This window comes from Anser brachyrhynchus, assembly GCF_964034855.1.
Source record: "Anser brachyrhynchus genome assembly, chromosome: 21".
Lineage (NCBI taxonomy): Eukaryota > Metazoa > Chordata > Aves > Anseriformes > Anatidae > Anser > Anser brachyrhynchus.
This window is the reverse complement of record NC_137714.1, coordinates 2,677,602-2,705,039: the sequence shown is the minus strand read 5'-3', so window position 1 is coordinate 2,705,039 and position 27,438 is coordinate 2,677,602. Positions and strand designations below refer to the sequence as shown.

At 50.4% G+C, this 27,438-nt stretch overlaps 1 protein-coding gene across 2 annotated transcripts in view; it reads left to right on the top strand.

The window, feature by feature from the left end:
* EPHB2 (EPH receptor B2) overlaps positions 1-27,438 on the top strand; it is a 135,262-nt gene that overhangs the window by 69,725 nt on the left and 38,099 nt on the right. For both annotated transcript variants that reach the window (XM_080564239.1, XM_080564238.1), the window contains exons 4-5: positions 14,833-14,988; positions 15,613-15,948. In XM_080564239.1, coding sequence (XP_080420365.1) covers positions 14,833-14,988; positions 15,613-15,948 — 492 coding nt within the window. The remainder of the gene's footprint in view (positions 1-14,832; positions 14,989-15,612; positions 15,949-27,438) is intronic.

The following is a 27,438-nucleotide window of genomic DNA, read 5'->3' as shown; positions in this document are numbered from 1 at the left end:
CATCCCATCTGAGTCTGACCCAAGGTGCTGGGTGCTTTCCAACTCCTTCCTCGGAGGACCTTGCTGATCATTTGCTGCAGCTTCCAGGCGGGATGTCGCACTCAGCCTATTCTCAGCAGCAGCCCCATGCTTTCTGGCCTGTTTGCTTCAGTGTGGCGCTGCAGAACTAAAGGCCGCCCTTTGCAGAATGCAGCCGGGAGGATGGTCACTGAGCGTCTCTGATCCCCTTCTGTAAACTGATCGGTAAACCAAGTTCCTGTAAGTGAAACCCTTTAATACAAAGAAAATATTTCAGGGGACTTTCTTTAATATCGTTTCCTCCACTGACTGCCCCTGTCAGTGGTGGTGTTGTCTTGACCAAGGTCGGCGTGAAGCTAAGCATCTCTTACCCTTGAAAATCATATGCCGCGATATTATTAGTTTGCCTGGTCCCCTGAAACATTCTCTCTGTGACTGGTTTAATAAACATCAGTACTCACATCACAGAGTTTTCCTTGGTTGACTCTTAAAGCTCTTGGGTACTTAAAGCTCTTGGGTTCAGTTTATCTAATCCTGCCTAGCACAGGGAGCTGATCATCGATATTCTTCCTACTTTAGGGGGGAATGGAAAGTTTTAAGGAAGTGTCAATTATGAAATGATCCTTCTCTCTCTCTGTACACTCATGTTCATTATATATCACTTTCTTTATGTGTCACAATTCACGATTTCAATGTCCTTTGGGGGCAGGACATATCTATACTATGGCTTCATTATTTTTGCCTTCTTGATTTCCAGCTTGTTGCTGTTAATCTTGACCTGTTTTTTCACTGCCACCTTAGCTACATTATCAACCACTTATATTTTCTACGTGTTAACTTAAAGCCAGTGCTGCCAGTTCATGATATTTTTAAAATACATTTTTACTCCTTCACTCTCGTTTCTTGGCCAGAATTAATTTTTGCTGACAAATCTGTCTTTGCATTAGGAAATTGCATTTTCCTGGGGGCAACAACATACTTGAGGCAATCTTGGTTATCATTCTTGGTGTGTTGTTTGTCCTTTCAGGCCTTGGTGGCTTTGTTGACAGCAAAACAGAGAGCTGGGGAGGACTCATGATTTATTGACAGTTACTTTTAAATGCATGGAGGCAGGAACTGAGTTCAGCTTTCATGCAGCTGAAACCATCCAGCACGCTCCCGAGCTTGTGTTTGAGCAACCTCACAATTTTCCATCTCACGTTGCTTGCAATTTCTTTTCAAGGTCTCTCCGCTTCGCAGTAAGAGTACGAAATCTGGCGGAGAAAAGCTTTCAGGTGTGGAAGGTGCATTTTGATGGATGCAGTTAAAAACCCTCCCAAATAAGGGGAATTACAAGCTGTTGAAAATTACCTCTTCCTAATCTGTGTTTTCTCCACAAATTATCAACAGTCTATGATCTTGGCCTCAGGTCCTGCCATGCAACACTACTCCTGATGGATATAGACAGATAATTCTTTGGTGCTGCTTTTCTCTCATCAGAGCATCCTTACAGAGAAAGTTATCAGTGAAAGGGAAACCAGGAAACCTAGGGTCCAACCTTCTCCTTGTAATGACTGATGTCAATCCCTTGCACCCCTCAGTACTGCACAAAAACTCCTAACAAATTGACGCATTGAATGTAGAGACAATGCCAGCAGTGGAAATTTCTCCTGGGTATTTATTCAGTTACAGGACATATTTTCATTACAGTTGTGCAAAACAGGGAGGTTTATCAAAAAGATTTTGGAGAAAATGATAAGTAAGAGCCCTGCCAAGGGGATTCCTTTGCCCTTCATGAAACCAAGCACTCCGGGGTAATGCTGGGGTGAGGTTGCTCAAACTGCTTTAACTCTCCTTGCAGGCAGCGCTGTGCCACGTGGGGATCTTGGCATGGCCGTGCTGCTTTTTCACAGCATCTTGCTCCGTCCAGTGTACAGGATAGTCAGGGCTCTTGCTTGGAAAGACGTGGAGAGTCTCACCCACTGGGGCCCACATTTTCCCAGTGGTTTGTCCTAAACATCTGGCAGACAACGGCCAATGCAGAGGAGCCAGCTGTGTTGTTTTCCTTCTGCTGGAGGAGACACGGAGGCTGAAAGTTAGAAAGAAACATTACGTGTGGACGAAGTGAAGCTGTAGCAGATTCACATTAAGCTCGTGCTGTCTCCTGGATTGTGTGGTGGCACAAGACACGTTGACCTCAGACGTGTCTGCGCACACACAGCAGTCCGGCTATGCCCGTCAGGCCCCAGAGCTTCCTAGGGATCTGGGGACCCAGAACCTGGTGGCAATGCCAGCAGAGGATGATCATACCACGCAGCCATCCGTATTTTGCAAAACTTCTATCAAATGCAGGGAAAGAGCTCTCCTAGACAGGTTTTGCTTGCCTTGCTCTTCTCTCTCTTCCTGCTTCCCTCTCTCGTGCTCACTGATAGCCCACGTGCACGCGGCTGCCTGTTTCTGCAGAAGCCAGCGTGCTCCCTCCCATGCCCTGTCTGTCCTCTGCACGTGGGGAAGAAACGGCACGTGATTGTGTGCTGCAGATGCCGTGGTGACGCACGCACACGAGAGGGCTTGGGGGCTGGGGAGGGCCAGGAGGGGGTGTTTGAATAGCTTTAATCCTGCTATTTCCAAACATTCCAGCACTCAAGGCTGCACGCTTTAAAAATTGTCTCTCCCCGTCGTGAATCTTCCTGATTAGAATACTTGGTGTGCTTTATTTCACCTGCGGTGCTCAGATAGCGAGCTGACTGCTCCTAAATAATGCTTCAGCCCTACAGACAGTCCATATAAACACAGATGGATGCAGTGACAGACACCGGAGCTCCAGCCATGCCCTCTCTAGGGGAGGAGCCGTGACTCACAATCAGCCTTGCTTTCCCAACACTCATCTTTCCTCCTCCAAACCCTGGCTCAAAGCTGATATTGCTGCTGTAGGGACAGACTTTTCAGAGGCTGTCTGTAGGATTTCCTCTACTTTGGAGCAGGGGGTTTCAGCTGAGGAGACTGAAGGGTGACCTTATGAATGTCTGTAAATATGTGAAGGGTGAGTGTCAGGAGGACGGAGCCAGGCTCTTCTCAGTGACATCTGAGGATAAGACAAGGGGCAATGGGTGCAAGCTGGAACACAGGAGGTTCTGCTTAAATATGAGACGAAACTTTTTCATGGTGAGGGTGACAGAACATGGAACAGGCTGCCGGGGGGGGTTGTGGAGTCTCCTTCTTTGGAGACTTTCAAAACCCACCTGGACACATTCCTGTGTGACCTGATCTAGGTGTTCCTAGGGATTGGGCTAGATGATCTTTCAAGGTCCCTTCCAATCCCTAAAATCTGTGATTCTGGGATTCCAGGCTGGCACCGTGGTCCCCGAGGTGTGTGTGTGGTGATGGTTCCAAGGGACTCTGCTGTGGAAAAGGGGACTGTCATTTTCAAGTGTGATTGTTTTAGCAAAGTCTGTGACTTTAAGGAAAGTGAAGATGCAAGTTTGTTCCCTGCATTTCTACAAATGACTGTTTAACCTTTGTGCTCTTGTTACAAATGGCTGGCTTTGCCTCCAGGCCACCAGCGTGTTTGCATAATCCCGCTCGCTGTACATGTATCCCCACAGCCAGGAAGCGGTGGTCCATTGAGCAGGGGACGGGATGAGCATTCAGAGGCTTGAAAAATGGAAGTGTTGGTGGCAATGGGCAGCTCCAGTGACAGGAGGTGTGTCAGTCCCTTGGGAGATGCTTTGACTGTCTCTGAGGCTGGAGATGCCCACACCACTCTGGGACCTCCTTCCAATACCTGACCTCCCTTGTCGTGAAAAACATTCTTTGTCTCCAGCTGGAATTTTCCATGTGCCACGTTGCATCTTGTCCTACCTCTGAGGATCTGGCTCCTTCTTCTGTGTCCACACCCTCTCGTTGGGTTGCTGTAGGCAGCAGTAAGGTCTCCTCTTTACATTCTCTTGTCCAGGCTCAGGTCTGTCAGCAACCCCGTGCTCCAGCCACCAGCCGTCCCAGTGGCCTCCCTTGGTATTGATCCAGTATTCCAGTGTCTTCCTTGCACTGGGGAGTCCCAGGCTGGACACGGTGCTCCAAGCGGATCTCACAGGTGCCAGAGTGAGGGGATCCACTGCTGCATCATTTTATCAGGGTTGCTGCTGATAATCCACCCACATTGCTGAAGGACACAGGAGCTTTAGGACCTTAAGTCTAGTCTCATGTCCTCTGTCCTGTTTCCTTATTCTAAAACTTGACAGTGTTTCTGATTTCCCCGGAGGAGCACACCCTCTGTGTTCACGTCTGAGGTGTGAGCCTGTGTTTTTCTGGTCTCGTAAATGAGAAATCGCTACCAAGAACATCCCTGGATGCTCCCAGGCTTCATTTTCTTGGGCCGTGTTGGGTTGAACTGCAGGAGGACAGGGGTACTGGGGCAGTTCCAGCTCCTGGGAACATGTTTTAGAGGAAGGCTGGTTCTCCTCAGGTTTCATACTTCATAAATAAGCAGACTATAAGGTGTTTTCGGAAAGTGGAGGTGGATGGTGTGCAGCTGCCCTGGGTGGTGTGTGACCTCCCTCCCCATGTGGTGCTGCCTGCCTTCAGCTTCTCTGCTCGCTGCAGGCTGCAAAGTTACTGTGCAACTACATCCCCCGTGATTTAAACCACCATAACTAACCATTTTTAATCAGCCCTTATGCCAGCTCCACTCAGCACCTAGTGCTGACAAAGAACAATGTTGTCATCTGGAAAGTGGCTGCTGGCACTTCACCAGCTGGCTGTATTTTTAAGCTTGTCTAAACTGGGTGCTGAGCGGCGTTAAAACATAATGATTAAATGTGCCCATTCCAGGTTTTCCTGGCCACTCCTGTCTCCACCTGGAAAAGCTTCTTGTGCCCTGGAAAGGCTCCTTTGGGAACTGCACCTAGGCAGGGCCTGCAGAGTGCCAGCTGGAGGTGGAGAGGAGAGCACAGGGATGGCAGGGCCCTGCCCTGCCCCTCTTGCTGCGGAGAGCCAAGGCAGATCGATTTGGAAATGGTGCTGTCAAAAATTCTGAACGCTGGCTGTGAGGGATTGAGTCAGGTGGAGATGCCCCTAAAAGCCCTTGTTCTGGGCAGTCTCAGACTTTGCACCCCTGACCCTGAAACGGATTTCCTTCCTGCTCCTTCAATATCCTTAATCACGGAGATGGGTAGAGACAGGCCGCTCACAACGCAGATATCGAGCAGCCACAGGTGCACTTGGAGCCTCGGGAGCTGGAGGCACACGTCGGGGGCCTGATCCTGTCTCTGCTCACATCTGGAGATGTGCGCAGATGGGCCCTCCCTGGCCGCTTTGGTCCCCCAGGCCTGGTCATGGGGGATGTGGCGTCTGCCCGCAGCAGCGCTGCGGGTGCTGGGGGAGTGACCCCGAACTGGCACCAGGCAGCACCAGCGGAGCTTGGCCAGGACCCCCACAGACCCACCTGAGGATGCATCTCGTGGAAAGGGCTGCGGGGGGCAGAGCAGTCTGGCAGGCTCCGTGTGGGCTCTCCCGGGCTCAGGCTGCTCCCCAACGGGGTGGGCAGACGGTCCACTTGAAGGGCTCTCGTCCAGGAAAAGCTCCCTTTTTACTTTCATGTTTCCTTTAGGATTAAAGTCATTCTTCTTGAGCTCTAAACATGGAATGTTTGTCAAGTTTATGAGAGCTTTTAGAGAGGCTTTTAGAGAGTACATCCTATCCCTTCTTTTATAGGGCTGAGATAAGATTATCTTTGTTTTAACACCAATTAAAGCAGGAAGGGTTTATAGGATTAGGGGTTTTCCATCAGTGCAACTTTGATGTCACCACTTGCTTGCTCAGTTTGCTTCTTCCCTATGTTAAAAGGCTGGGAGCTGTTCCTGTTAACATACCACCCTCCCGAGGCAGAGCTCTCCCGGCAGAAGCTTTGGGAAACATTTAAACAAGACCAAACAAAGGAACAAAATGTGAAAGTCTTAAATTCTTCTGGAGACCACTTGGAGAAAACTGGCTTACTGCTTAAACAACCACTCTGTCAGTGTGTAGCACTGCAGCGTTTACATTTATTGAAAAAGGGCATGCTTTCTGCCCTGAAAAACATTTTTTTTTAAATATCAAAATAAAATAAATTGCCATAGTATAAGGAATCTAAAGTAAAACCAAAACAACCCCGCAGTTTTGCAGTCAGAGGCTACAATACATGTCAGTGCATTCTCTGCACCACGTGAAAACAAGAGGATGAATAAGGAGAGCATGACATTTTGTACATCTCCTAGCACGTATCTGCACAGAAATAACTTTGTGGCTCAGTACCTCGTCTGGCCCAGGCTGGCATCAATCCACGCAAATAATCCCTCGACTCCTGGTGCAATGCTGTTTTCCACCTCAAGCTCTGGCTACTTCGGTGCGTGCCAAGCTGCTGAGACAAGGTTTTGGGGTTAAAACTGCACAGGTGTGGGCAACATCCTGAATTACCCGGTATGCCAAGGCTGGGAGCACTCCTAGACCAGCAGTGCCCAACGTTCCCGTCCTGGTGGACTTCCAAGAGGCGTTTGGACAATGCCCTCAACAATATGCTTTAACTTTTGGTTAGCTCTGAGGTGGTCAGGCAGGTGGACTCTGATCCTCCACTTGATTTCAGTTTCGTACAGGAAAGCTTGCCTCTCAAGTGAGCTGTGAGTCGTCTTTGGGGCTGGCCCTTGGTATTCAGTGCCTTGCAGAACATGCAGATCCTGAAAGGTTTAGGGCTCAAGCATGTCCTCTGCATAGAGGAGGCTTCTCTCGGGTGTCTGCTAAACAGCTCTAGCAGGATTCATGCTCGATTACGGTCCTTGCCATCTGTAATCCGAGGATGCTGGGCACACCCCGGTCTCTTTGTGCTCAGGCAGGGATGGAAAGCTTTCCCTTTTCTCTTTAAGATCCCCCGTGACAGGTCAGGGAGGCTGAACCACCATCAGGTAAGAAATTCCAGTCATTTCTCACTGACAGCTGAATCCCCTCACGACTGATGGATATGCCTCGGCTCGCAGGTGTGCGTGCCCACAGGTGCGGTGGTCTAGCCAGATGCTTGAACTTCTGCACAGTGCTAGCAGGGAGGTGACCTTGTGAACCCCGCAGAGGCAGAGGACTCCAGCGACAGGAGGGATTTGCTGGCAAGCACCTGCCGTGAACCCCGTCCGAGGCAAGGACTTGGCCCTGTTGCTAGTGTGTGGGCCCCGGGACAGAGCTGCTAGGTTTTGGACGAGGGTGTTCGCAGCTGAGGTTGGTCTGGGCAGCAGGCTGATGCACATGCTCTTCCAGGAGAGCAGGGGACTGTAAGTGCCTGGCTTTGGCCCAGGTTCTGCTGCAGAGTCAGAGTGTGATGACCAGCGTCAGTGGCGTCCAGAAAGCCGACTTCCTTGGCCATCCAGTTTTCTTGGTCTTTGGAGCCTGTTTTGGGGTATCCTGAGGATAGCCTGGCTAGAAGGTTGGGGACTGTTTGTCCCTTGCAGGGTCTTTCGGTGTGCTTCTTTGGAAAGCCTCCCAAACAGGGAATCACTCTACCCTGGCTGGGCCTCTCCATGCCTCTGTGACAGCTTGGTCCTAAGGTCCCATCACACCCCCACAGTGAGTCAGTGCTGCCTTCTGCATGTGCCCACGGAGCCAGTGTGTCCCACTTTTTTTTTTTTTTTTTTGGCTGAATGTGTGAGTATAAGGAGTGACCTCAAACTCTGCGCCCGGTGGCGAGCTGCAAACACGCAGGGTGCAGCATGGAAGTCCTTGCTGGAGACACCTTCAAGGGAGTTGTCTGAAGGTGCCCCGTGCTGAAGCTGGGAGGCAGATGAGGTCCTCAGGGGAAATTCTGGGGAGTAGGATTGCAGAGGATGTGGGTTTTGGAGTGTTGGCACCTTTGCTTGGGAGGCAGAAAGAGCAGTACTATGGGGAGATGATGTGGTCCATCTTGATCTGCTTGAGGTGCAGGATGCTGTATAACAGCATGGGGAGTTATCTAAAAGCCGTTAGCAGGGGGAAGATACTTTTGCAGGCTTGTGCTGTCAGCTTCTGTTTCTGTCCTATGGAGAATGACTGGGTTAAACTGGAACATTTGCATTGTGGATTCTTCCTTTATTGACAACTCTTTAATCCACATCACAGAGGTCGGCTGGGCTCCACGTTCCTCTTCAGCTAATCTCATTTAACCCTGTTTTCCTTTTTGCATTTCTATCCTCTGCTCTCCAAGCGCTGTCACTGTCATTGGCAGTGACAGCACCTGGCAATGGGATTAATTGCTTATCTCAAGTATGAGGTAGCAGCGTGGGCTGCTAATTATATTTATCAGGAAGGAAATGGTAGGACCTCTGCAGTACGTGGAGGAAGGCTGTCCCAGGAAGGATGGGTGTTGAGAGCTGGCACCTAGAGGCCCAGGATCCTGTCTTTTTCAGAGCCAGCAGCCAACGCAAGGCAGGTAGGTGTTGCTGCCTGCCTCCTGCACCACAGCTCTGCAAGGCTGAATTGAATCCTCTTCCCTATGGCAGTAAGATGTCCAGGCAGAAGCATAGGTAGATCCAAAGGCAGCATTGCTCCTTCGGTTTGTCCAGAGGCCATCATTTCACGAAGGTGACAAACACTGTGAAGGCCCGGGGACAGGAACAAGCAGAGACTGGGCAACTTTTGCAGGTGAGGCAAGGTGTTTTTGTATAGTTTGGTCCCAAGGTACAGACCCAGCCACGGGAATGTGCATTTAGAGTTAATACACCTCTGAGGGGAACTGGGAGACCTTTGATCATGGCTCAGTGCTTTGAGGGATGTGGCCGCCGAGGTGGGCTGCTCCAGTGAGAACCATTCACATGCAGAACTAAAAAAAGGTTCAAGGCACAAGGAACAGAATGGGGAAGAATACAGGAAAAAGTGACAACGTCGTTAAAAAACCCACCTCATCTTGTAACATAAGAAGAAGGCATGGTTCATGAAAGGAAAAAAGGGTAAACTCGGAGCTGGTTGGACATGAGATTCTTCTGCAAAGGACAAGATCATAAGCACCCCCAAACACACCATGAGCAGTAGCAACCTGGAAGTACTGGTGAAGGGGACTCTAGGGTCTGTGGTTCAACCGCCCACTTGTAGCTGGGGTGCCACCAACATTAGATCGAGGCAGCCACAGCATTTAACTGAGTCTCCCCCAGGGAGATCTCTGTGACCTGCCCCAGGGCTGCATCACCTTCTGGAGAAGGAACTTTTCCTAATATTCAGTCTGAACTTGTCGTCCTTGTCCATGGTCATTACCTGGTCCCTGAGAAGGGTTTGGCTTTGTCTTCTTTGCCTCTGCCCCTGAGTAGTTGCAGCTGCAGTTATATCTCCCCCTCTTAACCCAGTTAACCCATCCCAGCTCCCTCATATGCTCCTTGAGAAGAGCATATGCTCTTCTCATATGCTCCGTGCATCAGGGCTGGCTGTCTTGGTGACCCTCTGCTGGACTCTCTGTATTGCCCTTGAGCTGTGTGACCCTAAACTGGCCTCAATTCCCCAGCAACAGCATCCCCCGTGCCTGGCAGGGGAAAACACCTCCCTTGATGTGGCATGGCCTTCCTGGAATGGCCCAGGACCTGTTTTTCCATATCCTCAATGAGAGCAAATTGCTGGCACACCACTGGTGTGGCACCACGAGCTCCAGTGCAGGGCAGCCCTGTAGTCTGTGGGCATGGGTCAGGTAATTAGGATGGCGGTGCTAATGAACGGAGGGGGGGGGGAGGGGCAGTGGGAGAGGGCTGGAGGGGGACGAGAGGCAGCTGGGAGATAAGGCTGGGGATTTAAGACTCATCAGACCCTAACTGACAGAGCCAGGGCTGCTGCTTTCCATCAGCTGTTAAAAAAGCCTTGCTCGAGTGGAAGAAGGCTGCCAGGAGAAAAAAAAGGCAGGCAAAGAGAGCTGAGGATGGCCACTCCTCAGAACCATTAGCATGGATTTAAGGTGCCATTTTGGAAACTTCTATTATAAGAGAGACCTGCTCATACTGAGCTGTTTGCAGAAGAGGTCTGTGCAATGCTACGATGGATTCTAAAGTCCAGGGCAGTTTTCATGCAGAGGCACCTATGTGGAGCTCAAACTGAATTAGTTATAAAGGAGGTTAGAGAGAGGCAGTGGGACATGGGGCATGCAAACAGGCATCCCCTCTGTGGCCTGTCCTGCACACTAGTCCGAAGGCTTTTCTTTCAAGCTGAGCCACAGGATGCCTTTATGCTGCTGTGGGCCGCGCAGTGCTCTGGGGAGGAGAGCTGGAAACCTGGGGCCAGCATTGCCTTGAGCAGCAGGTGATGCTGAAGTGGAGATGCGTCCCACACCCGTGACCCTCCTGCAGGGTAAAGCAGGGCCCCAGGGAGCTTCAGGTCCTGCTCGGTGGAGGGCCAGGAGCTCCCTGTCCAAGGCCTCCTTCCATCTGGGCCCTGATATGGAGGGGGAGGTCACAGGACTGCGTGAGGCTGAAATCAGCCAGGAAGGCGATGGGCTGGAGGGGCACGGAAAGGCAGTGGGAGAGCAAGAGGTAAATTGCAAGCTTCCTCTCTTCCCCAGCAAGGAAACCTTTCCTCACTGCGGTGCTCCCTCCCCTGCGCTTGCTGCGTAGGAAATGAGGACACTGGGCACTTCTTAGGTCTTCCTGCTCTTAAGAGAGCTGCAGCCCCTGTTCCTAGCAAACCTGCTGCTGCCTCATAGCCATACTCCAGAGAGGCAAACATCCATGCCTGTGTGCAGCAGAGAGGCAATTGAAAGTCCATATGTTTCCCATGAACCCCTATTATCAGTCCTCCGGTTGGTGCTAGAGGTGGAGGAACTCACCACGTGGTAAGCTGCAAAGCACTCCTGCTTCAGTGGTGGGCACTGTCAAGGTAATAGCCCTCCTGGGATAAAGGATGTTATGTTAAATAAAGCAGTTCTGCCATAGGATGCTCTCTATGCTTTTCACAGTTTCTGCTCCTCTCTCCAAGCAGGAGTTTCTAGAGGGGCTCTGCCCCCAGCTCCCATTGCAAGCAGAAGGGAAAGCAGCAAGTCCCAGAGCTTCTGTCACTACCCAGGGCAGAAAATGGGTGTCCTGACGTCTTCCAGCGAGTGAGGAGAACATCCATTCTGTCCTAGTGGAATTCGTTTTAGCCCCTGTGTGAAGACTTGTGCTTGGATTTGCTATTTACTTTGGAAACAAGGAATTGGGTGGATTCCAAATTAAAAGCTGTTTCCTCACTCAGGAAGACCTGGAGGGAACAAAACAGTTTTGAACAAAATAATTAAATTACTTTTGGAAGATGTCATTACTTGACCAAAAAAAAAAAAAAAAAGAGGCTTTGCATCAAATTTCAGTGATTTTGCTGTCTTTCAGCGTGATTTCAGAACATTTCAAAGAAGTCATACCAAAATGTTCTCATTTTGCAGGATTATTATGTCCCTGGTCTGTGGGGAACACTTCCTGTAGAGGAAGATAGGTGCCAAAAGCGGTGGCCGTGTTTTGAAGGGCACATGAAAGGAATTTTAGCAGCCCAGCTTGGTATGTTCTGTTGAGCAGCCATTCACTCCCCGAGTTTTGCCCCATTCCAAGAGCAGCGTGTGCAGAAGTGCTGATGGCAGCTGGTGGGGAGAAGCGGGGCACTCGCTTAGACCATGCAGCGTGCAGCCAGCCCTGCTGGGACCCCCAGCCTTTCACCCTGTGCCAGACTAAACCTTGGGAACTCTTTCACCCTTGTCCCTTGGGTCACTAAATCGCAGCAGTGCAGGTATCATTTTGAGGTATCCCTATCCTGATGCAAAAGAAGCTGTATAGGAAAGTTGTTATTTTTAAAATAAGCCTTGGGAAGGTGAAAGAGGCCCATGTCTCAAAACTTCTTTGGTCAAATGACCCTATAATTCACCCTGAATGTCAGGCTAGAGTAATTATATGTGTTGTTTTTATCTTGTTTCAAAAATTGGTATTAGTACAGGGGCCATGTTATCATTTCAGCTGCAGAGCCACCATCACTTCTCTGTAACAAAGAACTGGCACGCGCAGTCCAAACGGTTCGGGAGCATCTGAGTGGGATCGGTGCACACAAATCCATGAGCCCTGATGGGATGCATCCACGTGTGATGAAGGAGCTGGCAGATGTGATTGCCAAACCGCTCTCTATCATCTTTGACAGGTGTTAGAAAACAGGAGAGGTGCCTGAAGACTGGAGGATAGCCAATGTCACTCCGGTCTTTAAAAGGGCAAGGAGGAAGATCCAGGAAACTACAGGCCAGTCAGTCTCTCCTCTGTCCCTGGAAAGGTGTTGGAACAGCTTGTTCTGGATGCCATCTCCAAGCAATTGGAAGAAAAGAAGGTTATGAGGAGTAGTCAGCATGGATTCCCCAAGGGGAAATTGTGTTTGACCAACCTCGTAGCCTTCTGTGATGGCATCACCAGCTGGGGGGAGAGCAGTGGGTGTCATCTACCTTGACTTTAGCAAGGCTTTTGATACTGTCTCCCACGACATCCTGCTAGCAAAGCTGAGAAAGTGTGGGATAGACGAGTGGACAGTAAGGTGGGCTGAGAACTGGCTGAGCTCAGAGGGTGGTGATCGGCGGCGCAGAGTCCGGCTGGAGACCTGTGACTAGCGGTGCTCCCCGGGGGTCGGTGCTGGGTCCGGTCTTGTTCAACATCTTCATTGACGACCTTGACGAGGGAATAGTGTCCACTCTCAGCAAGTACGCCAATGGTACAAAGCTGGGAGGAGTGGCCAGCACGCCAGAAGGCTGTGCTGCCATTCAGCGAGACCTGGGCAGGAAGAAACCAAATGAGGTTTAACAAAAGCAAGTGTGGAGTCCTGCCCCTGGGAAGGAACAACCGCACGTATCAGTACAGGCTGGGGGATGACCTGCTGGAGTGGAGCTCTGCGAGAAGGACCTGGGGGTCCTGGTGGACGACAGGTTGGCCATGAGCCAGCAGCGTGCCCTGGTGGCCAAGAAGGCCAACGGGATCCTGGCGGGCATTAAAAGGAGCGTGGCCAGCAGGTCAAGGGAGGTGATCCTCCCCCTCCACTCTGCCCTGGTCAGGCCTTACCTGGAGCACTGTGTCCGGTTCTGTAGGTGACCTAAGTGAAAACTCAAGGTGATTTTGGAGGAGGGAAGATGAAAATTCACAAGTCCTTTTTTTTTGTTTTCAAAGGAAAAAAAAATTCTTCTCTGTACTAACGCTTGCTTACAGAAACCCCGAGTATATGTTTTTCCCGGGCTGTTTTTTCTGATCTACCTCATTCCTGACAAACTTGGCACTGAACTGAAGTAGAAGTTGGTTTAACTTGTTTCAGTGCAGAAGCCACCTGCCACCCCCCAGGCTCTTCATACTGCACAAGAAATTAGCAGTGGCGGAAAGTTGCAACCAAGAGTAATCACTGAGAGCCATGATGATAAATAGGTATAGCCAAGCTTTTGCATTGGCATTGGTGATCCTTTGAGTTGGAAAGGATCTTCTGGTGCTGTAGTCTTTGCACTGATATTTTTAGCCATATGTACTGTATCTGTTAATACCGTATTTCACATTGTGGTCCAGCCTTCACCAGCCGTCTGTTGCAGGCACCACACACTACCTGAGCCACCCTCATCCGTCATGCCTTGCTCGACACAAATTTTTTGAGTGGCTGTTGCTAGTGGTGCGTCTTCATCAGTAGTGGGCGGCTTAGAGGTCAGAGCCCCAGCAGAGTTAGACCCCGTCATGCTGCTGCTTGTGTGGCTGAGCCCTCCAAGCAGTGTGATGGCTTGATTAGCAATGGAGTAAACGAGGAAAATAATGAAGAGCAGAAATGGTGGGCACTAGCATGAATGTAAAATTCTTAGGAAGAGTGGAAGAGTCAGCAGTGCTTTGTACAGGTCAGTTCTGCCTCCCCTAAAAGGAAGACACCCCCCTCTCCCCCCCAAAGGCTTTAGAAGAAAATGAGCAGCCAGGATCCCACGCCGAGAGTGAAGATGCTCATGTGGCTGAAAGGACTGGTTGAGAGATGGTAGCAGAGTTGTGACAGGTTGTGAGTTGATCTCTAAGAAATGAGACCTCGGCACTATGATAAGTAGTCCAGGTGGTACACTGGTGGGTAAAAAACAATTTGGACTTTGCTAATTTTGAGAAAAGAGTAGAGAATAAAATAGTGAATATCATGCTTCTTGCTTTGGGCATGACAGAGGTTTGTACAATCCTAAGGGGAGGAGGTGGATGACCACTGAGTGTTCATTGCCAATGCAAGTGTGAGTTTACATCAAACGACTTGGCAGCTTTGAAGCAGGGGACAGCAGTTCTTCACACAGCACATAATTACTCCACGGAGCCCCTTGCTTCTACATGTAATGGGTGCAAAAAAAAAATAAATTATGTGGAATAAAAAATAGACCGGGTAACTTAGTGAAAGAATGCAAAGAGCCTGCCTCTTAGGAAGTCCCTGAACTATGAACCGTTGGAAGGTGGGAAGGAATTCTGGGCAATGCACGTGCCCAGCCTGTGCCGTCCTCCCTGGGAGGCTGCTGTTGCAGGGAGGACTGTGGTGGCTGTGGACCATCGCACAGAATATCCTACATGACTGTGGATTAAAATCCCCTTTGTAGTTCTAAGGCTCATCGAGTAGACCCTGTTCTGCGCTTGTGGTTGGGAACACAGTGGGAGAGACATCTGCATGGGAACCCCATCTCTGTAGGCGGTACGAGCAGCAGTGCCTGTCTTTTCAGGGCCTTTGGACCAGCTGCTCTTTCTCCACTTTGTTTATTTCAACTAGTCAGGTTTTGGCTTTGGACACTGCAAAGCCCCAGGGGTGTTTTCTGGCAGTGTTGCCGGGCTCTGGGCATCCCCATCAGCCCTCCTTCCTTGCTGCTCACTGCTGCTCTTGGTTTTCTTCCAGGCTGCCCATCAGGGACTTTCAAGGCCAGCCAAGGGGATGAAGGATGCATCCACTGCCCGATTAACAGCCGGACAACTTCGGAAGGGGCCACCAACTGCGTTTGCCGAAATGGATATTACCGGGCAGATGCTGACCCTGTCGACATGCCATGCACCAGTATGTGGGCTCTGGGCAACTGGGGAGGGTGGCACACAGCTGGGGAAGGAGACATCAGTCAAAGCACAAAGGTCTCTGTCTCAGTGGGATTTTGGAGGAGATTTCGTGCTGGCCACTGTCTGAAAGGCCAGGGTGCTCAGAGCCCCTTGTCTGGAATGCCCTTGCAGTGGGGACTTTTTCTTACCATGGGCCAGTTTGTGCTCGTAAACATTGCACATGCATACAGAACAGAAATTTGGGCTGCTCTGTGCAGCTCTAGTCCATGGGATGACTTCAGTGTAGGGCTGCACCTGAATGCAAAGACCTGTGTGTAGGCACTCAGGAGTTTAGTGCAAAGGCTAGGAACCAGAAGCTACAAAAAATAACTGGTGAATTTTGTTCATGGGCACGGTGCGGACATATCAGGAGGTGCTGGCCTGGGTTAAGTAGGCAGGTTTTTTTCCCACTCCTGCTTTTGGCTGTTCAGCTTGCTGCACACACCTCTGACACTAAGAGAAGCAGCAAGCTGCGTCTTGTCTGGGTCTGGGGAAGAGGAGGTGGTGCAGGACAGACTGCTATGGCACAGGTCCTGTAGCAACGAGCAGGGCTCCAGCTCTCACACCTTTCTGTCTATTCCCTTCACAGCCATCCCGTCTGCCCCCCAGGCCGTGATCTCCAGCGTGAACGAAACCTCTCTGATGCTGGAGTGGACCCCACCGCGGGACTCGGGGGGCCGGGAGGACCTGGTGTATAACATCATCTGCAAGAGCTGCGGCGCCGGCCGCGGGGCGTGCACGCGCTGCGGGGACAACGTGCAGTTCGCCCCGCGCCAGCTGGGCTTGACGGAGCCTCGCATCTACATCAGCGACCTGCTGGCCCACACGCAGTACACCTTCGAGATCCAGGCGGTGAACGGCGTCACCGACCAGAGCCCCTTCTCCCCGCAGTTTGCGTCAGTGAACATCACCACCAACCAGGCTGGTAAGAAGCAAACCCATGTCACCCACCGGGCCCCTCCAGGCTGAGACCCTGGGGAAGGGATGTGGGAGGCAGAGGCTGATCCCCTGGGGAAGAGGTGCTGGGTGAAAGCCTGTGTGGTGAGCAGGACTTGACGGGGAGGGAAGATGGAGTGAGATGTGGCGTGGTGTCTCTTGCTCTTTAAAAAATGGTGATGAAAGTACACGGGCAGATGCAGTGGCCTGGCAAATCCTGGATGAATCCCAAGTCTCAGATAAGAAAAATACCCCTTATTTCAGTGAAAAGCTGGAATGTGCTGCAAGGCGGAGCTGCCATCCCAGCTACCACAGCAGACCAGCTCGTGTCACAGTCCTCTGATGTCTCAGCATTCCCCTCTGGCATCGGACACGTAACCGCTTCCGAAGTGGTTTCTTTGGTGCCAGCGGGTGCACACACCGTAGGTGCCTTTAATCCTGGCTGCTGGCAGCACTGCAGACACAGCGGCAGCTTTCACCGCTACTGGCAGCCCCTGTTGGTGCTCCTGCTTCCCGAGGAGAGAAGGTAAGATCAGCTCCAGCGTTTCGACACCAGCTGCAATCTCTGCTCAGAGAAAGCACAGCCCACGGCCCAAATGCCAGCACAGGTCCTGAAAGCAGAGGAAGGCTGTAGAGATGAGGAGCCGGGAGCCAGGTATACGGGATAGCTGCCTGGGAAGCTTCTCCAGGTCCTGTGCTCCTGCAAGCCACCCGCCAGTGCTCACAGGCCCCTCTCCACTGCTCGTGGTAAAGAAGACCAAGTGGCAGAGCTGGAGGGGTTTCACCCAGGGCCACCAGCTTCTGTGCTGGCCCAGGAGGCTGCTCCCCCCAGGTTTTGCTCGGGAAGGGATGCATCTGGGTTGCTGGCAGTGCGGCATCCTAGGAGAGCCACAGGTGGCAGCTGTGCTGATGGCAGAGCGCCCCACAGGGCTGCTGGTCAGCGGCTGCTCTCCCTGTCCCTCCTGGAAGCCATCTGGAGCTGGAGCACCTCTTGGGGCTGGGTCCGTGCTAAATCCAATTGCACAGTGAAAGCGCACCAATATGGTACGAGTGTGTGAGGGAACAAGCGAGTTTCTGCGGTCTGTCTGAATGCTGCAGTCTGCGTGCAGGGGTTGTGAACGTGCCCCAGGCTGCCCTGGGCACTGCATTACCTTCAAGGCAAATTGGGCTGATGTACAGCAGCAGTGGTGTAGGTGGGCATCTCTTGGTTGGGCATACGGAGTGCTGAGCCGGAGAAACCTGCAGAAATATTTTGGTCATCCACGAACCGTCAGAGTGACTGCTGATTAGCTCAGAGTCATGTAGTCACGATATTTCCAATATGGCATCAGAATACCTGAAAGCAGAATTAGCGTGGCACCTGACCATGGTTTGGCTGCGAGCAGGAACACAAACACTCGTGACACAGAGAGAGGAACCGGTCTGGGACAGTGACTTACTGCAGCGTCCTTCGCAGAGCGGGCTGTGCCTGGGGGAGGTGGGATGGTGTGCGGTGCGAAGTGGCTAGGAGGGGGCTCTGCATTCCCCAGCACAGACCCACCCCACCGAGGAGTTATTTAGCACTTGCGTTTCACACTTTGCAATTATGTGGTGTACTTGTTACCTCGATGTATGTATGGCCTGTGACTTCTTCCAAATTGGCAAAACTGAGAGTTGAGTTGAAGGCAAATCCTCTTGCAGTCCCCTGATCCTTGATCCTCCTCCTCGTGTTTTTCTTGTTTGATTCTCCTTTATTATCGAGACTCACACTTCTCAGCCTGCGTGATGTCTCTTTTAATATATCTATTCATTAGCGCTAAACAGTAACTGCTTGCTAATTCCTCTGTAATTAGAGGCTCTGAATTCTTCAGCTTACTCTGCCTGGCAGCCTCCATGTAGATCATTAGCAGTTGGTAACATAACCTGCAGACACAAAGGCAGAGCTGGGACAGGAGAATGGAGGGTGTTGTACCCGTGAGAGGAGGGTACGGAGAGGGAGGGGAGGGATGAGCCTGGGAATTGTGGCTATAGCTGGCCTCTTTGCATGGGGAGGCTCTGGCTTGGGCAGCCAGCTGGGGCTCTGTCTCAAGCAGAGCAGGGGACTGAGCAGGTGGCAGGGTTTTGCTCTTGCGGCAGCCAGGTGATGCCCACCCCCATCACAAGAAGTGCTGTTCCCACCTGGACTCACTCGTGGACACAAGGCTTGAGGACACGAGAAGCTGTAAAAGATGGATTTGGGGTGGGGTGGCTGTGCATGGACAACACATGTCAAGCCGGCAACTGCACGTGAATGAGAAGGTTGTATATTGAAGGCTGGCCTTAGAAAATATCAATAATCATGGTTTTATATTGAAAGCTAGCCTTAGAAAGCAAAGCAAAATCACCCTGGTTCACCCAGGGATAAATGGGTGACTGCTGGGGGACAGGTGCAGTACCTGTGTTTGGTGCTTTTGAGAGTGAGCAGAGATGGCATAGCAGCAGCGGCATCTTTAACCTTCAGATACCATAAATTCTTCAGCATCCCAGAGAAAGGCTGTTGTGTGAGAGTGGGAAAACAACCCCTGTAGAATGGCCAGAGCGCAAACACTGGGTGGGACTGGAGGAGTGAAGCTGGTGGATGTGGTGGCATGGCGGGAGCTGACCCTAAAGAGAAACTTGAGATCAAAGAAGGTGACACACCATTCACCTTCCTGTTCTCCCAGAGAAAGACAGCAGCAGTCATCGCTGTTATTTCGCTCTCCAATGATTAATTGCTGCCATCATTTAAAACATGCACTTTGTTTCTGGTCTGGATTTCACTGACATTTTATCTAGATCAACCGAACTTATTTTGCAGTAGTCTTGTGGCAGTAGAACATTTCTCTTCATGTAGACACAGACTGCAAGTAGCTTCTCCCAAGGAAAAATAAGCAATGATACCAAGATCAATCATCCTGTCTTACTATGAGGTGGCTTTCCAGAATGGGACTCTTCCTTTAGCTCTTTGCGGACACTTTCATATTCTCAATCATACATTTTTTAAATTTACATATTGTACCCAGTAGCAGCACTACTACAAATAATCTACTTCCCTTTCTCCACTCACTGTTTGCTTTCCACATTCAAGGACTGTGCTGTCTCACTCAGCTCTGCGATGAGCTCCTACCTCCCTGGTAGTCTCTCTGACAATGTCTTGGTCCCTTCAGATGCTGCTTCCCTGGGTGAAATACCCCATTTTGCAAGCAGCATCTACATTTGGGTTTCCAGACCCAAGCATAACCTTATAATGGTTTTCATGGGCTCAGCCATCAAGTTATGACCATTGCTCTGTAGAGAAGTTGTCCCCAACACTGCCATTTTGAACACTTTATAAGTGGTTTGCCAGCAAAGTTTCCACATCGTCCCCTAGATCTCTGATAATTTGATGGAGAGTGCTGCCAGCGCTCTGCTGGACAGTGTGAGACCCCATAGAGTGACAGTCTTCCTACAATAACCTCGTTTGAATCTAATTTCATGTGTTGTAGGTGATGCTGATGCTGAGCCTAGTGTCTCACATGTTTTAATGTTACCTAATCTGCTGAACTCCTGAGTTCATGCAAAAAATCAGGACAGTCTGACAAGAGCTACTTCGACCGTCATGCTGCCGTTCTTGATTTGGTCCATAGCCCAGCAAGGCTTGTGGAAGGGACATCTGAGATCTTGTGGTTCACCATCCTGTTTGCAGCAGCATTATCACCAACAGCAGATTGGTTTTCTTGAGTTCTAGAGAACTCCACCTATCTGGTGAACTCCCCCAGGCCGACATCACCCTCCTGGAACAGATGCTTTTCATAATTTCTGCCCTGTCTCTGTGGCTTACGCCCCTTGTTACATCCTCTATCCCTGCTGAGAAGAGTTGATTCCACCCTTTTTTAGCTGCTCTCCAAGCAGTTGTAACTGAGATTAAATTCACCCTTACTGTCTTCATCAGTAGAAGGGTTCGTAAGGGGTTTGTAAGCCTTCTGCTCCAGGCTGCTGACTGCCTTGGTCGCACTTTGTTGGATCCTCTGCAGTTCCTCCTAGTCTGTGGCCTTGTGTCCCATGTTGGCTGGTGTTGATATTGTGTTAGCTGGCCTTAGATTACCCAGGTTTGCCCTTTACATAGCTTTATTGTCTTTTCAGTCCCATCAGCAAAGGGACAGAGCAGAGAGGAGCCTTAAGGGTCAAGCCATCTCTTCTTAGGAGAAGGTTGGTCAATAGAGAGCGTGTGAGAAGGCCAACATCGGCCTGTGCTGGGAGGTGGTTTACTGCATCTTTCTCTTACATGAGCGGCTTAAAACGATCAAAGGTATTTAACCTGCAGAAAGGCAGCTTTTGTTAGAACAGAAAGTATAATACTTCCCTTTTTAAAATATAAAAATTTTAAATTTTTAAATTTAATTTAAATGTAATTAATTTAAATTTAATTAAATTTAAATTTTTAAATTTTTAAAAATTATGAGGGACCAAAATCAGCACAAGAGAAATAAAGAGGGCTTGGAAGAAATGTTCCCTTTCCCCCACCTCTTTGCTCCCTGGTCTGTGTTACCCAGCTCAGTGGATTTACCAATTCCAGCAAACTCTGCGTGATCCCCATTTCTGTCCCCTTTGAGGCGAGGTTGTGTTTTCTCTTTGCGCTTCTCAGCAAGCTTCTTCAGGACCCCTAAGCTCCACGCTGCATTTTTGCCACAGACTGCTCACCCTCCATTTCCCTGCCTGTTTCACCCTGCAGCCAGATGGTACCTCGCCCACAAAGCCCAGCAGCTCTCCAAGGAGGGAGGTCCAGGACTTTCCATCTGGCACATCCACTCCTGTCCTAAAGGACCACGATGTGCAAAAGAAAACAAACACACCCTGTTTCAGATACACGGTGCCACAAAAAAAAAACCAACTTTTCTCAGTCATTCCAGAGCAAGAGATCTGTGCCAAGAGGGTGGCTGAGAGGAGAGCTGAGAGCCATGCCAGCATCCTAGTAGCGAAGGAGCAGGAGGGAAGCCAGGGGTCAAGGAGCTGAGCATGGCCCAGTGCTTGGGATAATGACACTTGACTAATTGAGGACCATGCTATGTGTCAGCCCTCTCACTTGTGGTGACACACAGCCTCTGCTTGCTAATTCGTGGCTATTCTTTGGGGAGGTCTAAGGAGGGGGAAAATCTTGGTGCTGGGAGGATTTTCAGGATCCATTCATGCTGTGGACAAGCTGAGTGCCCTGGGAAACTTGTGGAGGGAAAGGGCTCCTTGGGCAGGGATGTCTTAAAAAGCACACGGGAAGGGCTGCTCTCGGTATCAGGCTGTGGCTTCTGCTCGTTGAGAAGGGAGGAGAAAGCGCTGATCTCCAGATTCTACAGGCAAATTCAAGACCTCCCAGTGCTTGGGGGAACAAGAACATCCAGATTGTTGAGAATGCGTCCCTTTTGATAGGGACTCTTTTGTCGTGCAGGATAAGGGATGATTAATTCCAGTGTCAGAGGCTCTTGGCTGCAAACAGAACCCAAATGAGCTGCAATAAAGCTCCGGGACAAGTACCACACTGTGAGTACCAGCTAGCGTTTGACATTAGAAACAGGTATTTGTTCCTAATAAACTGATCAGGAGAAGCATCCGCAGCAGGCAGCAGAGTTCAGTGGCCCATCCTCTCCTTTATCGTGCGGGTACAGATAACTTGTTCTGTTTATTTGCATTATTATTATGGTTAGATCAGCATGTTGTGACGTGGGGCCTTTGGCTAGGGAGATGTACAGCTCATACCAGTGCACTAGATTCATGTCAGACATTGTTAGGGTTTAAATCTCTGCATCGTGGTAGATATCACTGCCCAAATGCTTGCATCCCAGCCAGGTATTGTCTATAGGACCAGGCTGTCCCGTGGTGCCTGTGAGCTCAAGGACAGCTGACAGTTTCAATGGTTGAAAGCAAGTGCGTGGACCACGCCACTGCACTTCTGTCTGCCATGGATGTCTTGTGGCTGGACTGAACCCAGTATGGTCCTTATGCAAAGGGTGGGGAATTCAGACACGAACAATGAAGCACAGGTGGGACAGATCGTGGGAGCACCAGAAGGGAGGAATTTTCCCTTGCCTTCAACTAAGAAAAAAATCCCTCGTAGCTGAGGTCCATGAGCTTTACGGCTGAATTCACAACTTGAGGCATACACATGGGACACATGGACTCTTGTTTTTATCTTTTCACTTACATTTTGCATCAGTAGACCTGTCTGGCTTCCTCCCTCAGAGGGATACACAGCAGTGGCACATGCTCTTCCAGACACTAATCAGGAGCCGTGCATCTCCTGTTCTCTCTTGAGCTGCTCCTAGCCTTGTCCTGAGCTGGCTGCAGTTGGGAATTACTTGGAATGCAAGACTGGACTGCATACAGCAAGGTGTGTACACCAGCTGTCATGAAATCTCACTGCCATTTCAAAAATCAGAGCGAAACTTCAGATGGTCATTACATATACGCCTGGTTACCCATGTTCAAGAGAGCTGGACTGTGCTGGTAGCAGGTACAGAGAAAGGCCGATAAGGTGAGTGGGACCCAGGAGAACTCATGTTACAAGGAGACCAACAAGGCTTTGTGTCTTTAGTCTTGGTGAAGGAGATTTAATTGCTGCCTGTAAGGATACGGTAGGCTGGAGGGACACCAAAAAGGCAGAAGAGTTATTAAAGCAGAAGGACAAGCAGATGGTACAGATTGCCTGGTGATACTGTTAGAAAGGTAGAAAAGCAGAAATTTCCTGAGCTGTGGAGCCATCTCCCATGTAGAGGAGCCAGGGTAGAAGCCTGTTTGCCTGTGTGATAGGGCAAGCAGGAGTGTTTAGGGTTATTCCTGAGGTCCCTTTCTTCTTTGGGAGGCTTCACTGTATGTGCTTCTCCGACAGCTTGGCCTGCTCCCCAAACCCAAAACAACCTGAAAGCTTGGCATCCCCATGGCTACTTCCCTTATCTGACATAGCCAGATCTTATGCTCTGTATGGAACCAAGTAGCCATCTGTGCTAGCCAGGCCTACACCCTTAGCAAGAACAGGTCCTCACAATGCTCTACATGGAAAGGAGTGAGTTGGCCTGTTTACAAATACCTCGTCCTCCATTTCTCTTTGTCTTTCCCCTCTTTCCTTGGCACAGACAGCAATTGAACCTTCTTGTCTGTGGACACTGCCTACACAGGAATGTCTCAGTGAAAGCAGAGTTCATCCACAGCTTGTGTTGTGGCAGCAGGACCACACCACAGCCCTGCAGCCTGCTGTCTTGGCTCTCCAGTCCTTCTTCTCCCACTGCCCATTACTACGGGAGGGTATGTCCCATACCCTCCTCTTCATCCCCAACTCCCACCCTCACCCTGGCTGCCTCAGACACGGGGCCATTGCCACTAAAATCTGATGTAGCTTGACATTTGCTGCCCACCTCTGCCACCGGAGACTGCCTGAAGCCAGGGCTCCCAGATGGTAGGAAATTTGCCAGCTACTGGCTCTTCAGGACTCCTCTTTCTGCCTCTGTGGTGGACAGTTGGAGGGATGCTGGCAAAGCAGGGTATAAGCTGCATGGCTAGTGCTGTCCTAGCAGATGCTCTCCTCCTCCCACTAGCAGCTCTGTGGGCTCCTCTACTTGCTGACTCCCAGGCTTCCCTGTTGCATAAATTACTTTGTGAGTTTGAGGATCTATTTTTTTTTTTTTTTTTTTTTTGCACACCTACCTGGGGCTTCAGAAACGTGTTCCATAGCATCTGGATCTGACTTTGTGTAGGAAACAAAAGCTCATCCATGATGGATGGGGGCGGAAAGTCCTCTCTGATGAATCATTGCTTCCCTCTCCCTGCAGTGCTGCCATCCCTGCTGTGTGTGAGTGCTGGGAGCCAACAGAGAGTGGCTCAGGTGCTCACCTTTTGCTTATGTGTTCAAGAGGGGTGATTTATCTTTACTGCTCCACTTGGCAGACAATCTTGAGTGCTAATTGCTTGCTTGTGCACAAGGCACTGAGTGCCAGCACTTGCGCAGGTGAAGATACCAGAGGCAGGTATGTGAGGCTGCAGACACAGGCCAGACCCAGGGAGAGGTGCCACTAGCAAATATTTCGGGGTCACAGTGTTTGAACAGCTGAGCATACGCTTGGGGGCAATACTGAGCAGTGGTGCATTTATGTTGACCATAATAGATGGTTGTATCAAATTGGGTTAACGTAGCTACCTGGCTGTTTGTTCCTTGGCCCATCTCTGAGTCCCTGTGATTTAGGAGTCCCCTCTGTCTGTGTGCAAGATGATAAGTCACTGCCTGGCTCAGTTCAGGCAGGAATGTCCTCACTGTGCCTGTCCTACCACTGCCTGGTCCACGCTCATCACTGCCACTGGCAAGTGTGGAGGAGGCTGCTGCATTGGTAGGGCTGGGCAGGAAATGCTCTTTCCAGGAAAAAAGCGACCTGGCATTTCCAGAATTTCCCAGCACACAGAGGGAGCCCAACCTGGCAGAGTCTGCTGTAGAAGTGAGCAATGGAACAAGTTCAGTCTCAAATTAGCAAGACTCAGTGTGTCCAAAGGGATGCACTGCAGCAGGCATCATTCTTTCAAGCTTTTATCAGGAAATATTTCTCTGGTCTGTTTTCTAGGTTTGAAATTTCAAAATTAGTATGTTCCTAAGAACAGTTTAGGCTGCATTTAGGCACTTTCTAAGAAAATGCCATTTTATTGAAGGTTGGAGGGGCGGCTTCTGCCAGCTTTCTTGCTTTCTGCCAGCCTTGTGCCGATGCCATTGCCTTGATCTGGAACAGATGATGTTTCCCTGCGAGGAGTGGGCCAGGAGGTCGGGACGACCTTGGCACTGAGTGACCCCAAACCCACTCGCTCAGGCTGCCTGACTGGATGCTGGGTCCCCTGGAGTGCCGGTGGAGTATCTCCTCCCGGTGCTAAGAGTGAAGCCCAGCCCTCCTCCACGGGCAGGTTGGCAGCATGCAAATGAAGGCTACGAACTCGGTTAAACAAAGACCATAAAGACAGCCAAAAGCCTTCTTCTGTCTGAGCCAAGTTACTGGGCTTGCGGTATTAGGAACTCCTTTAAAGGCTATAATTCACACCAAAGGCTTTGTTGATCCAGATGGGGCCTGAGCCAGGACCCAGCTTTGCCCTGCCTTGCTGTGTTTTTAAGATTTTCCAGCGTTCACAGTTACAAACTTGAGAGGCTGAGAATTGGGCTTGCTGGGACATTTTCCAGGCACTCCACACACAGACAACATAGGTATCAGCCTGGTGGGGCTACCTTGCCAGCAACAGGCCAGAAACCTCCGAAATAAGAATCTAACAAGCTGTGAAATAGTGGTCTTTTACATCTCTTGTAAGTCTCATGCATATCCCAGTCCTGGGGCTTTTGGTGGTTTGAGGGTGAATGTTGTTTATTAAAGAGCCTTACTGCTGTTGTCCCTGAGACATTGCATCCCTTTCCCTAACTTTTGCTGGAGATAATTGATTGCAAAAGTATGAACGTTTAATAGTTCGAGCAGTAATGAACGCTTCTGGCAGGAAAGAGTCACAAACACAGTGGTGCTGGTGCAGGGACTTCTGGAGTTCTCCAGCCCGACCTGCCATGCAGAGCAGGGTCACCAGGGCTGCCACTGATACCAGATCAGGAAAATCTTCCTTTCCACCCTTCCTCATCAAGGTGTTACTTACCACGTTGCTTTCAGCGCTCATGTCAGAGGAAGGCATCTCAAACTCAGATCTGTTCTCCAGGAGGTCTCATGGGGCCCTGTTTTGGTACTCAGAACAGGCAATGTGAAAGCTTGTGGTGTTTAAATGTCAGGAGAGAGCGGTGAAAAATGGAGCGGGTTTTAAGTTTTAGGTTTAAGAAGGCAGTCACCTGCTGGGAACCACGTAGGCCTGGGACATCTCGGAGCAAGGAGGGAGAGCCGATTTGGATTATATTCCCCTTGGGTGATACTGATGCAAGACACTGAGGTCTGTGGGGAAGCACCAAGTGAGTCGTCCCGGCTTTTCTCTCTGTCCCATTTAAGAAGTATGGGTCCCCAAAACTCTCAGAAGGGAACTAAGTTAGATTGAGGGGGAATCAGCCCTAGGTCTACTCGGCCTCCTGCGTGCTTCCATCGCAATCCCAGGACAGCTGTCTTTTACAGTAATTGCAGGAAGATCATCCTTCAGACTTCACCTAAGCCCTACGGGGAGGCAGGCATGCATACATATTTTACCTGCCTGCATCCTTGCAGGGGAGCATTATGTCTTCCTGTCATTTCAAACCTTTTTGAGTGCCGCTGGAGCCTGGATCCCAGCCTAGATGTCACCAGGCCCTGTGGCTTCACGGTTGGAGCAACCCGTGCTCCATGACTGATCACAGCAACGTCCTTGATGCTGCGTGGCATCGCCCTTTAGTCTCACCAGAGTGAGCTGCTCAAGTTGTGCAGGGCACGGAGCGAAGAAACAGAAGAGACTTCTGGGCATCCCAAGAGCCCTGTACTGGGGAATGTGCTGCTGCGATACTACGGGGGATCCCACTCCCCACGTCAGAGGGTCTGTCAGCTGTGCTGGAGCAACCTGGGTCACCCAGTAAAGTTGAAGCCCTGGGTAAATGCACTAAAAGAGAAGCTATCCCACTTTTCCCAGTAGGTTTCCCAAGTTCTGCTTTTGTCACATTTGCAGGGCAGTTGCAGTAGTTCAGGCATCTGCTGCCAGATGCTCTGTCAGCAGCCTTCTCCCCGTCTCCCCGTTTACGGCTCTGTCCCTTGGCCTCTGGACTAGCTGGTGCCTTGCAGCATCATGGTGCATTTCCCTGCCACTCTGTCTTCAGCTGAAGGTCATGCAGTTAATCCTGACCCCAGATCACAGCCGCTTCTGCAGGCGGGTAATTGAAAATGCCAGAATTCCCTGCTGACCCTCTAATAATAAAAGCAGTTCCCTGTCCAGTAACCTGACACTTCAGGGACCAAGATCTGTCAGAAGGGCTCCAAAGAGATGCTGGAAAACTCCCAGCTGTTCACCTCTTCTTTCCCCTGGGTAATTTCAAAGTGTTGCTGGGGAGAGGCCATGGGCTGGATGGGCTTTGCTCTCTCTCTGTCATGAGTGTTTTCCAGAGCAAATGTTGACTCTGTCTGACATAACATGGGTTAGTGGTATTAAAGTGATCAGAGATAGCGGTTTTGCTGCCTGTAACCTGACTCTTCCAGCTAATCCAGAAGAGGAATGGAGACACTTTGATTACACCGTGGTCTCAACAGCGCTGACCCACAAACAGGCAACGAGTGGAAGGCTGAGCCTGCGGGCCTGGCAAGTGGAAGAGGTGGGGGGCTAGCTGCAAAATGGGTGGCAGATCGCAACTGGCAGCATTTTAAATAGATATACAGATCACGAAAGAGAAAATGTGGAAAGATCCCGATGTTCCCTGGAATTCCAGAGGCTGGAGCCACACAGTCGTACCAAACTCCCCCATCAAAAAGCCAAAAAATGCTGCCTGCAGGCAGCTCCCTGTAGCCTTGCTGTGGCTGGTGGTAGAGTCCCGTTCAGTTTTATTCCC